Source organism: Trichomycterus rosablanca, chromosome 19 (genome assembly GCF_030014385.1).
Source record: "Trichomycterus rosablanca isolate fTriRos1 chromosome 19, fTriRos1.hap1, whole genome shotgun sequence".
Classification (NCBI taxonomy): domain Eukaryota; kingdom Metazoa; phylum Chordata; class Actinopteri; order Siluriformes; family Trichomycteridae; genus Trichomycterus; species Trichomycterus rosablanca.
In genome coordinates this window covers 22,552,090-22,564,866 of record NC_086006.1, presented here as the reverse complement: position 1 = coordinate 22,564,866, position 12,777 = coordinate 22,552,090, and the positions used below count along the sequence as shown (strand labels likewise).

Genomic DNA, 12,777 nt, shown 5'->3' with positions numbered 1-12,777 from the left:
AGTGGTGTCTAGCATGCTGCTGAAAACTGGCATCAGTGTTTAATGTGGATGACTTCCTACCAGAGGTGGCAGACTGATTCTTTACTCAAGTAAAAGTATACAAACTTATTCAAAAATAATCTAAAATACTCTGGTAAAAGTATGATTTCAATCTTTACTCAAGTGCAGATGTAAAAATACATGCTAGTTTAGTTAAAGTCCAAAGTTTACCTACACTTAGGGGTATGTAAACACATGTCAATAATAGACAATAATAGCATGGCATGTATATCCTGCGTAATACAGTTTTAATGATTTATTTAATTATGTTGAAAGTTGTATAGCATGGTCATTTACAAAACCCATTTCTGGAAAAGCTGGAACATTGTTTGAAATACATTAAAGGCATTTTATTCTAAGCGACTTACAATTATGACTAAATTCAATTTGAGCAATTGAAGGTTAAGGGCTCTGCTCAGTGGCCCAACAGTGGCAACCTGTTGGCGGCCAACTGTTCTCTGCATTTTCTAACAGGTGCAGTTAAACGTGGGCAGTGGTGGCTCAGTGGTTAAGGTACTGGTAATCAGAAGGTTGCCGGTTCAAGCCCCACCACTGCTTAGTTGCTACTGTTGGGCCCCTGGGCAAGACCCTTAATTGCTCAGTCATAATTGTAGGTTGCTTCTGCAAATGTAAACTAGCCCAAGAACCCATACAGCTATGAAAGTCCTGTATAGAGATGGTAGAATGTTTTGAATGGACAACTACACCGATTAAGCATAACATTATGACCACCTTCCTAATATTGTGTTGGTCCCTCTTTTGCAGCCCCATACCTTTCTATCAGAACCACCAATAACTTCTTCAGCAATTTCAGCTACAGTAGCTCGTCTGTTAGATCTCCATTGATGCTCCCCACAAGCATCAATGAGCCTTGGCTGCCCATGACCCTGTTGCCGGTTTACCACTGTTCCTTCCTTGGACCACTTTTGATAGATACTGACCACTGCAGACCGGGAACACCTCACAAGAGCTGCAGTTTTGGAGATGCTCTGACCCAGTTGTCTAGCCATCACAGTTTGGCCCTTGTCAAACTCGCTCAAATCCTTACACTTGCCCATTTTTCCTGCTTCTAACACATTAACTTTAAGGATAAAATGTTCACTTGCTGCCTAATATATATCACCCACTAACAGGTGCCGTGATGAAGAGATAATCAGTGTTATTCACTTCACCTGTCAGTGGTCATAATGTTATGCCTTGTCGGTGTATCTCTGTAGCACTACAGAAATCAGATGGCATATTGGTGCTGTTGAGTAAAGGGAACATGACAGCCTGCATAGAGTTTGCTAAAACTGGTAAAATTGGCAATTAATTCACTCACAACACAATAAAGTGTGCAAACCATTAAGGGTCTGAATACCTGCTGAATCCACTGTATAAAAAGTACATGAGTAACGTGTTGAAATGTGTCAAACTGAAACAGTATAAGATTTTAAACCTTTCAGATACATACTTTATGTAGATAAAATTGTATTTTTATTATAAATTTTACTTGGGATCAATGGGCTTTGTAAATGTCAGTTTTGAGTCTTTCATGTATAAATGACACACCATGCTTCTACTCTAAATAGCCAATGAAATACTTTTATTTTATCTGAACCTTAATATCTGAACAATATTTTCATAACTACTAATGCAAAACACATGAATGCACGCTACAAATCATTTTAAAAGCCCTTGAAAGATTCACAGTATAAAATAATACAGCCTGGCACGACTGCACCATCCAGAACAGAACTGAAGGCTTTCTGGCAACATCTTAAATTCTTCGAAACATTTAACGTCTCCTAACCAGACCCTAAATGATTTATTTTGTAACTGTATGTGGGGTTATTAAATTGCAGCATATTAAAATACATTTAAAAATGTTTTAAAGTTTGAAATACTACACGTTAAACTTACGTTCTTTAGATGTACAGATTGCCTGCAGGGTTCCTGTTCTGTGTTTTTCCCCCAAAAGAGAATTTAGAAGCAAATCATTCAATCAGATCAATTTCATAGATCAACAGACACTGATTGTTTGATGACCAGAATTAGCTGCTTCACTTACTAATTTTCTCACATTCTTCTTACCTCCAGCCTCCTGCCAAGGGTGCTTTTCTCAGAGGGACGGGGATGGATCAGTCCACTGGCCGATTTACAGCACCCATCACAGGAATTTATCAGTTCTCTGCCAACGTCCATATCGGTAAGAAGTGCTTGGCTGGTGAAGGATAAAACAAATCTTATCTTTGCATGCTGTTCTGTTTATGAGTCTGAATTGTGGAAAGATAAAAGATATACTCCTGATATATTGCTTTTTTTTTTTTTTTTTAAGCAGGGGTGGTTTAGTTACCTACAGCATTTATTTTCACAAGCTTAATCCTGGTCAGGGTGGGCCTGGCACCAATTTGGAACACTGGGCGCAAAGCAGGAATACACCCTGGGCCAATCCATCACACACCAAAAACACCCACATATTCATGGACTTATCACATCCAAGGACAATAAGAAACAACCAGTCCACCTACTGCAGGTTTTTGTGAGGTCAGGGTTTGGAAACCAGAGTTTTCAGAGGAAACCCACGTGGACGCTGGAAGAATGTATGAAACACACCACAGAGAGAGAGTGTAGGTGAAATCTGAACCCAGGTCTTTAGGACCCATGCTGCTATACGGCACCCACTCTGCCAGTTGGGCTACTGTGCCACCCACAACAATTATGTAAACTTAAACTAAAAAACAACAATAAAAGTACAGATTCTGATAAATTTAGATTCACATAAATCAATTGGGAAATCAGTTTTTAAGCAATGGTCATGTGACTACCTGTGGTGATGTTTACTTTCCAGTAGAAATGTGGTATCATGTCATATGTTTAATCATCTAACACTTGCACTTCTGCAAAATGCAATTTACTCAAATCACTCAGTCATAGTTTAATCCATCACAGAGCAACACTCACATGTGTTCACTCTCTCACAACTAGATCAGCTAAGCTACTTTGTAATGAAATCTGAGACTGTCCATATTCCACTTACAGCTATCAGATAAAGCTCTTTACGTGACCACATGAACAATCAGAAAGCAGCAGAAATCTGTTTATGATTGGATTATCATTGTGGATGGAAATGCACGTGCAGATACATCATTTATAAAAAGCGGGAAAATATTGATCCCTCCAATAAAGCTTTTTTCCATCAGCTCATAAATAGATTTATAGTCACGTGAAAAAAAAGAGGAATGTGGTTGGGCGGCACTGTGGCTCGGTGGGTAGCACTGTCGCTTCACAGCAAGGTTAAATCCCCAGGCGGGGCGGTCTGGGTCCTTTCTGTGCGAAGTTTGCATGTTCTCCCCGCGTCCGCGTGGGCTTCCTTTGGGAGCTCCAGTTTCCTCCCTCAGTCCAAAAACATGCAGTCACTGAATTGGAGACAATGAATTGCCCTATAGGTGAATAGGTTTGTGTGTGTGTGTGTGTATGTGTGTCTGCCCTGCGATGGACTGGCGCCCCGTCCAGGATGTTACTGTGTGCCTTGCGCCCATTGAAAAGCTTGGATAGGCTCCAGCACCCCCCGACCCTAATTGGATAAGCGATTAAGAAAGTGAGTGAGTGAGTGAGATATGTGGTTGTTTATAAATGTTGATGGTGTAGTCATGTTAATTTGACATCATATAATAAACTCAAGGTTGAGGACGACATCCTGACTTTACTGATATGAATTCTGGTGTTTCAATTCCCTGGTGTTTTCTTTGTTTTTTTACTAGTCAGAAGTTAAAAATTCTGAATAACAAGCTTTGGTTAAACGCAGCAAGTCACCCAAACACACCCATGTACGACCCACACCGTCTAAAAGAGCTGGACATGTAATAAACAACTTATTAAAGAGGAATCAATTTGGCTTCCATTTAATATCTTAAAAATAAATTGCTTTTTTTTTTTCAAAAATCTATGCAAAAGGAAAAAAGACTTGGCCAGTGATATTACTGTGTCTGTATCAAGCAAAGAAGAAAATTAATTATGTTCCCCAGACTGCCTTTTTACTAATACTTTATGTAACCACAGTGATTTCTTTTTTTCCCTTGAGAACTTGCAGCAATGTTAGGAATTAATTTAATTTGCTTTTATTATTTATAAGTACAAGTTAGTATAAGTCTAAAGTATGAATGCACAGCTAATAAAAAAGTGGCTGAAGACCTGTTTTCCCTTACTGGGTACAAAAAAGAAGCAGGAATGAAGAGCAGAGAGCCAATCTCTCACTCAGATGATAAAAGGAAGACAGTATGGTAATTAAAAGTGCACAGTCTGCCGTGAGCCTCTTTAAAGTGGCTCGTGAATTTTCTTTTGGCTCCTGTAAGAAAGATCTATGGTTACTGTGAAATTTTACTTTCTTTTTCTTTCCTCCAAACATTACCTTCATAAATCATCTTGATGTTACACTGAAAAGCCATTTACTAACTGTGGTGTATAAAGTACTCTCATTTATGTAAAAGTAACAATATCTTTGAAGAAAGGACACTGTGGTCAAAAGTATGTGGGCAACACATCAATAAGAGGTGGATAAAATCAATCATACAGCCATGCGATTTCCATACAAACATTAGCTGTAGAATTGATGGTAGTTCTCAGTATCATTAAACTGAGCAGGACTAAAACAATCTAACTAAAAGTCTTATTTCACATTAACAACAACAGAAACCCCTACCACTTTGATAATGATTTGTGGACCAATGTATCAAAAGTAAAACTTTTTCTTTAGAAGACACCTTAAATGTGGCATAAAGCTAACACAGCATTTTAAAATAATCAGCATACCAGCAGTCAGACATGGCCATAGTAGTGTGTTTGTATGGGGATAATACGCTGCTTCAAAGGCTAAAGGTGGCACAACCACCAATTACTAAAATTGGGAAGGCATTTTTAACATTGGTAATATACTGTAGGTGTTGCATAGACTTTTTCCTTCAATAAATTAAATAATCATTTAAACACTGCATGTAGTCTTTACCACTTTTCTTCTAATTGGTTCTCTGCAATCAGTCTATACCTGTGCAGGGCTTTCCCTAATTAGTCTAAATATTTCTACCACTTATTAACTTTTCTCTTGCAAAAGATTGTCCATGTGTGCTTTAGGAAGCCTTGTTAGTTGTTTCTGGATTTAGGATTTTGACCTGTGCCCGTATTTATTTATAGTTAAGGCCCTACCTAATTCCTGGCCCTAAAAATCGCGTCATGGATTGTTTTCCATGTAATATGCAATTTACTCACTCACTTTCTTAACAGCTTAGCCAATCAGGGTCGTGGGGGGTGATGGAGCCTATCCCAGCATTTCAATGGGCACAAGGCACACAGTAACACCCTGGACGGGGCGCCAGTCCATTGCAGGGCAGACACACATACACACACACACACATACACCTATAGGGCAATTGACCTCCAATTAACCTGACTGCATGTTTTTGGACTGTGGGAGGAAACTGGAACTCCCGGAGAAAACCCACGCAGACACGGGGAGAACATGCAAACTTCACACAGAAAGTACCTGGATTGCCCCACCTGGGGATCAAACCCAGGACCTTCTTGCTGTGAAGCGACAGTGCTACCCACTTAGCCACCGTGCCGCCCTATGCAATTTGCTGTGAAATTCAAATTTGAAGTTTGTGTTTAGCTATTTAACATTTTTCATTCATGTAGAGTATGAAATATGAGGCATTCCTAGCAATCATACGGCAATTAATTTAGTGTAACAGACTTTTCTGTGGTGTAGTGTGCTGACAATGTTTGATGTATGTGTTTATGTATTGAGTGCATTTTGTCCCTTTAGGGATTTCATAATCAGCGGAAAAGTGTGCTTCTCTACACACATGTTCATCTCTGTGCTCAAGCCAGTAAATTATTATGCTCCAGATAATTTGTCTATGTACAGATTATTTCTTCCTTTGTAAACTTTGCAAAATCCAAAGATGCTCGGTTACATTTGCAATTGGTTAGACAAAATAACCAAGATGTTGGAGAGTAAAGCAGCTAAAAACATTTGGGTAACTGTGCTTGGAAAACTCCCAACCGATTATGTGTACGCGGAGGGGTGTGTGTCAAAACACAGACATCATTCAGTTTGAGAGTTATATAAAGACTTTATTTATAGATTTTTTTCAAAATCTGTGAAATATGTGATTTTTGAATAACGAGGTTCGTGAAATTAAGCACATTGTCCCGTGAATTTCGTTGGGCCCTAGTTATAGTATTTATAGTATAGTGTGATTACAGAGTCTGCCTACAATCTGACTCCAGCTTTGGAGTGCAAATTGTTAAAGTACTGCTCTTGATGAACACTAGACAGAAAGGACTCAGAGAGGACTGTGCGTGTAGTGTGATCGACTGATTCTTTCACTAATATACAAGTTGTAGCAATTCCTGGCAGTACCTTACTGTTTATACTACACTGCAGGCTCTTGTTTACTCCACTAAAGGAAAATTGGATTGCTTCTGTAGTACTTTAGAGCATCCTAATACACTAGGAGTGTTTCAGTTGTTAAGCTTCTGAGCTGAAGCTCTTATTGTGCTTTCTGATTGTGTGTTGTCTGTGCAGACCACAGCGAGGTGAAGAAAAGTAAAAACCCTCTCCGAGCCCGAGACAATGTGAGAGTGCTGATCTGCATCGAGTCACTTTGTCATCGATACACGTGAGTAATTTTATACTAATGTTTTAGGGACCTCGGTTTTACTAACCAGGGGCTTCGGCCACCTGGTTGATAACCACTGGGCTACTGCACTCATTGTGGAGGGAGGTGTGTGTTAGTCAGCAATAGCAGAAAAAGCAAAATGCAATTGGGTAGTTGGATATGACTAAATTGCATTACTTGTGTTAAGTGCACTACGATTTGGCGATGAATTCTAGATTTCTACTGGTCATGAAAAACGACTCTGATCTTTCTAAAAACCCAGACAAGCACTCCACTTTAAACAGCACCCAGCTTAAGTGCAGCAACACGAACAAGTACAAACAGTGGCTCTATTAGCACGCATTTAAACACACGTCCAGTAAAAGTGAAGCTGTTTAAATAACAGCTAAATATGGACGTGACTTCTGTTTGGATCTGGCCATCCATGCAAGAACTTCTTACTGCTGTAAACCCAGAGATAGACAAGTTTGTAAGAGAAGAAAATAGACACAAACACACAGTAAGAGACGTGTAAAGAGGAGATTTATCATCCAAACATAAAAAACAACAAAAAATCTTCACAGCTGCTGTTTGTGTCAGTTTGAATCCAGTTTAACAAACTCTCGTCTTTTGTTGATGTAATACTTGAGTGTGATAACGTTCTCTGCTGCTAAGCTCTGTTTACACAAGAATCTTTACAAGACATTGTGTACATTTATTGTAATCATCTCACTTTTGAGTTGCATGTTGGCGCAGCCACTGGAGTGGGTGTTGTATGGCCACTTGGTTCCCGAGGCCCTGAATTTAATCCTTGCATTAGGTGCATTCTATGAAGTGTTTGCATGTTCTCTCTGTGTCCGAGTGGGTTTCCTCAGGGTACTCTGTTTTTCCATTTCAAGATATGCCAGTAGGTGTATTATTAGTTTTTTTGTTGTTGCTATTTTGTTTATGCATTGTCCCCCTTTTTCTCCCAATTTAGCGTAGTCAATTTGTCTTCCGCTGCTGGAGACTCTGGTCGTGTCCAAGCAGGGTGTATTCGCCTGCCTTTACGCTCCCTCTGACGTGTGCGCAGTCCACCGACCTGTCTTATTCGCCCACACATTTGGTAAATTCACATGTGAGACCAGTATTCGCGCGCGGGGAACCACGCACTGATCTCTGCACTCCTCCACTTTCTGTACAGGCGCCTCGGGCTACTAACCAGGGTCCTTACACAGCGTTGAAGACCCCACCCACTTTTCAGTCCAATCTTTTTCCCCACCTGGTAGACTTTAATGGCCAATTTTGTCTGTTGCAGGCACTGCCAATTGTGCCACTAAAGGGTGCCCAGCCGATGGGTAGCAGAGCTGAGGTTCAAAATCAGGAGTTAAGAATCCCAGCACTGGTGTGCTAGAGGATTATCCCGCTGCACCACTTGGGTGTCGCCAGTAGGTGTATTTGCTACTCAAAATAAATCTTGACCTCATCATTAATCTTATTCTACCATCTTAACCCTGATGCCATAGATGGCTACTGGTTATTAGATAATTCGTTTATGTTTGGCTAAATAAGAAAAGCCACACCTGGGTAGATTTGTACCACTGTTTAACCATTTCTACCACATGGCTCCTTCTGTCATTCTGTGCAGTCCTAAAGTCACAGAAATAGCTTTGTATTTTTAACTCCTGTTGGAATTTTCTGAAATAGTTTTGTTTCATTTTCCTTAACTGTTTTACCCTGGTAAAAGTTGCGTCAGGTCTGGTTTCACTAGGTGTAAGGCAGGAATTCCTTGGAAAGGGTGTCAATCTATTGCAGGGCTCTGGCCACCCGCGTCCAGACAAAACCAATCAATCATGTCAGTGTAGATGCCTGGCTGGCCGCTAGCATGGGTGAGCATGCTTGACTAAGAAATCAAGGGTTATCTAGGTGTGCAATGAAGCAATTTAGAAAGGGAGGAATTATTTTTACACCACTGTATATCTGACAACAAAGGCATTTTTCTTCTTTTGTAAGCATTGCATCTCTAACTTTCTAATTTTTCCTCAAGTATGCAAGCTGTAAATGAGCAAAATACCCATCTCAGAATTGCACTATTCATCATTTCGGTGTTTCTGAGCAGCAGAATGTCACGGCTTTCTGTGGAATGCTTTACGATATCTGATATGTATAATTACATCTAGCATTTGCTGAGATTCTGTTTGTTGGCCCCTTCAAGTCAGTTCTGGTGGTTTCAACTGTGTGTGTTGTCAGACAATGTCAACCCTGTAACAAGCCCATGTGGGAAACATCTTTGCTTATAACAGCAATTTTGGTAAGAAAGTCAGTCGCCTGGATAATTTTCTCTCATGTTTTTATTACGGCCGAACGCTCCATATTGACTGTCTTTCCACAGACCGCATCCACATCTTCATAAATTCATGCATGACCCCGGATCATTGGAATACATCACTGGTGATGAAAATTAGTATTTCTTCGGGCTCCTTTCAGAATTAAAACCATGTGGATTTTCTTTGAGTGGTTTTGGCAAGTAAAGGCTTGTCATAAAAGATATCAAACTGAAGAAAAATTATTTCAGCTTAAGATAAAAACACAGTGGAAAGAAAAGAGAGAAATAAGTTCCAGTGTGGATAAATCTCTGGAGAAAGAGTCATTAGTTGTTTGTTTGTGTTACTGCAGTCATGCTAGCGCGCGGTTAATAAAAGTGACTGGTTGGCTGATGCCAGTTTCTCTTTAACCAGGTTTTATGGGCTGTAAATCGTGTTGTCTGTTCCAGCCAGTGTGGAAGCAGTGTGGCATTTCCTGTGTTAAAGTGAGACAGGCTTTTCAAACGAAATGTCCTAAACATTCAGCGTGGTCCGGTCACCTTGGGAACCTTTGACCCCTTGATTTCCACCTTTGACTCCTGGGGGTGGGAAAACAGCTTTTAAACATTGAGCCGTCTTCGGGGTTTGTTTATTTTGAGGATTATTAACTTCTCTCATTGCCGGACCTTTCATTATATTATTCAAGTGAAACGTATTGGTCAGTCCAGCATGCTATCTGCTGGCCGGAAACAGGATAAACAAAGACAGTGCTGTGTGTAAGCATCAGGTGCGAAACTTGAATGTCTGTCCTGCCATGCAGCACCTCTAGCTGATGGGGCAGTTCTAGTGGTTAAGGTAATGGGCTATTAATTGAAAGGTAGCTGGTTCAAGCCCCACTACTGCCAGGTTGCCACTGTTGGGCCCTTGAGCAAGGCCCTTAACCTTCAATTGCTTAGACAATATACTGTCACAGTACTGTAAGTTACTTTGTATAAAAGCATCTGCTAAATGCCAAAAATGTAAATGTAATAGCTAAACTTTCTTATCCAGTAGCAAGCTGCTACATTACTACTTTTAAATTACTACTCTGCAAGGAATATTAATCTACATTTCCGCTTCGTTTTATTTTCTTAACATATACTTTATTAGATTTTATTTTTAGATTTTATGTTTTCCTTTATGGATGAAAGCACAATTACTGAAATTTAGTTATTAATTTTTTATCAGCCCACACTGTTCGTACTTTAATTTTTGAGTCACAATTTTCATCTAATGAGTGCTTATGAGAGTGCGTCCCAAAACATCAGCCCTAGTAAATAATATATTAACAGTGTAATGACAACGTTAGTAGTGTTCTACTTACTTACTTACTTCTGACTTACTATTTATTATAGTATGTGGTTTGGAATGCAACCTGAGATGAGCTCTTTTTTTCTTCTTGGTGTTTCTGCACATGCACAGATGTGGGAAAACTAAAAGGATCCAGTTAACAGTAGACACGACTTTGTGCTACGTAACTTAATAACTGGTCGTTAAGGTACAAGGTGGCTATATCTGATTTCAGATTTAAAAAAAAACTGCTTACACGACAACTTTAAAACAAATAATAATGAAATTAGTGTACATTATGGATGTGTATTAAATATACACATCTAAATTATATTATAACACAAAAATTCATACAGTGAAGTAAAGATTTGATTTACATCTACACTGCTGATTCAGTCTAATTCGGTTTATTTCTGATGTGATAAACTTAATATGGCAGCATCAGCTTAACATGGTTTCTACTCTATACATACAGTATGAACACCAAATCATCAGGTTTATTTTATTAAAACAACAACAAATTCGATTTTACATGCAACAGGTCAGAAACATTCTTTGTGCTTTCTCCAATCTCACTTTCACTCACTTTCTAAGCCACTTCAGGGTCTAATTAGGGTCACGGGGGTGCTGGCGCCTATCCCTGTTCTCAGTGGGTGACACACCCTGGACAGGGCACCAGTCCATCACAGAGCAGACATACAGACACATTTACACCTTTTTACACACGCACACTTAATGGCAGTTAAATCTCCAATTAATCTGACTGCATGTCTTTGAACTGTTGGAGGAACCTGGAGAGCCCAGAGAACAGAGAACATGCAAACTCCACACAGCTCCGCCTGGGAGTTAAACCCAGGACCTTCTTGCTGTGAGGCAAAAGTGCTACTTACTCAGCCACCATGCGCTCAACCTTTTCCAATCTCCAAATCAATATAGAACTTTTTTTATATCATGGTTGTGTAAAATCATAAATGACTAAATTACTGTTTTTTTATTGTACAGTCGCAAAGTCTATTATTCTTCTGAGAATTGTATTAGTTTGTGAGCTAAAGGCTTCTCTGTTTAAATAATAACTCTCAATATTTTTTATATGCAGAGGCCGAAAATGTATACACTTGTATACCCTTCTGTAATTACTAAACATGCTGTCCTTCATATCAGCCGGGAAAAATATAAAGACTGGTTCTTGAATTATTGTTTTTATATTAAATATTAATTATTTGATATTTTTGTGCAGGTCTTTGGAGATGATTGTTGGCTTGGAAAGCAACAGCAAGATATTCACCGTGTATGTGCATGGATTGCTGGAACTTCAGGTGAATACCTTTCAGATTTTGACAAAACGTGGAATGTGGTCCAATAAAAATAAATAAATAAATAAATAAATAAAAGAAATCAGAAATCAGAAATCATTATATATTAAGACTGATATTAAATATGTATCTCTTACAAGTGTATGTAACTTTTTCCATGTTATTATATTTAAATACTATTCATGTAACCAAATAGTTTCATGATTAAGTACCTAAAATTTCTACTCATACTTTTAATATTTTCCCAATGGGACAAACCATTGAACCCAGTAAGATGATAAATAAGATGATTTTTTTCACCCTGGTTAATATTGATTTTTTTTCCATCAGGCTGGCCAGTACACCTCCATATTTGTGGACAATGCAGCAGGAGCTTCAATCACGATACAGAATGGCTCAGATTTCATGGGCATGCTTTTGGGCGTATAGCCACCTTTTCTTTTCCTCCATTTAAGACTGCTTTGCTTTGGGACTACCATCCAATGCTGCATTATAAATATTGGACGCAATGGGACAGCTGGAGACTGTTAATGCAAAAGTTTCAGTATGACAGAGCTGGTCCACTGTGCTGATGGATTTTTGGCCTAGTTATGGCTCTGGTAAAGACGGTATGATGGAATATTTATCACCAACTGAGTTGAGCTGTAGAGGAGATAAAGTTATTTTTTCATATGCAACAAGAGCGACCTTTTATACTGGGGTATATGATATAAAACAGAATTTATTTTGTGATACGTATATAAGCTATGGTAGATGTATACAGATATATGTTATGACTACAAGTGTGTAATTCATTGCGAGATTCATGTGTATGTTACTGATTCATTATCTGAAAATGCTATTTTACTGCTATTAACAGATTATGTTTATTGTTGCTGTGAGAGTCCTGCACTCATAATGCATTATAAATACATGTCTAACATAATATAAAGCATTCAGAACATGTTATAATGTATGGCTTTAATCTGTATAATTGCTCATAAGTACTGTATCTGTACCTCAAGTAATAATTAGCTTTTAGCAGCATTGTAGTTACATTTTGTACCATTACTTTTTGTTTGTTTCCAGTTACAGTTATGCAGGTCCTCACATGTCAACAATGGGATTTAAGTCAGGAGCTATTTTGGCTGTAGGTTTGAGGTCCTTGTTTATTAAAACTCCCAGATTGTAGTTTCT

The 12,777-nt window shown here is 38.8% G+C and overlaps 1 protein-coding gene across 1 annotated transcript in view; it reads left to right on the top strand.

Moving 5' to 3' along the window:
* c1qtnf12 (C1q and TNF related 12) overlaps positions 1–12,030 on the top strand; it is a 37,810-nt gene extending 25,780 nt beyond the window's left edge. The window contains exons 6-9 of the mRNA XM_063016123.1: positions 2,119–2,227; positions 6,605–6,698; positions 11,526–11,604; positions 11,932–12,030. Of these exons, the coding sequence (XP_062872193.1) occupies positions 2,119–2,227; positions 6,605–6,698; positions 11,526–11,604; positions 11,932–12,030 (381 nt within the window). The remainder of the gene's footprint in view (positions 1–2,118; positions 2,228–6,604; positions 6,699–11,525; positions 11,605–11,931) is intronic.
* Positions 12,031–12,777: the final 747 nt, after the last annotated feature.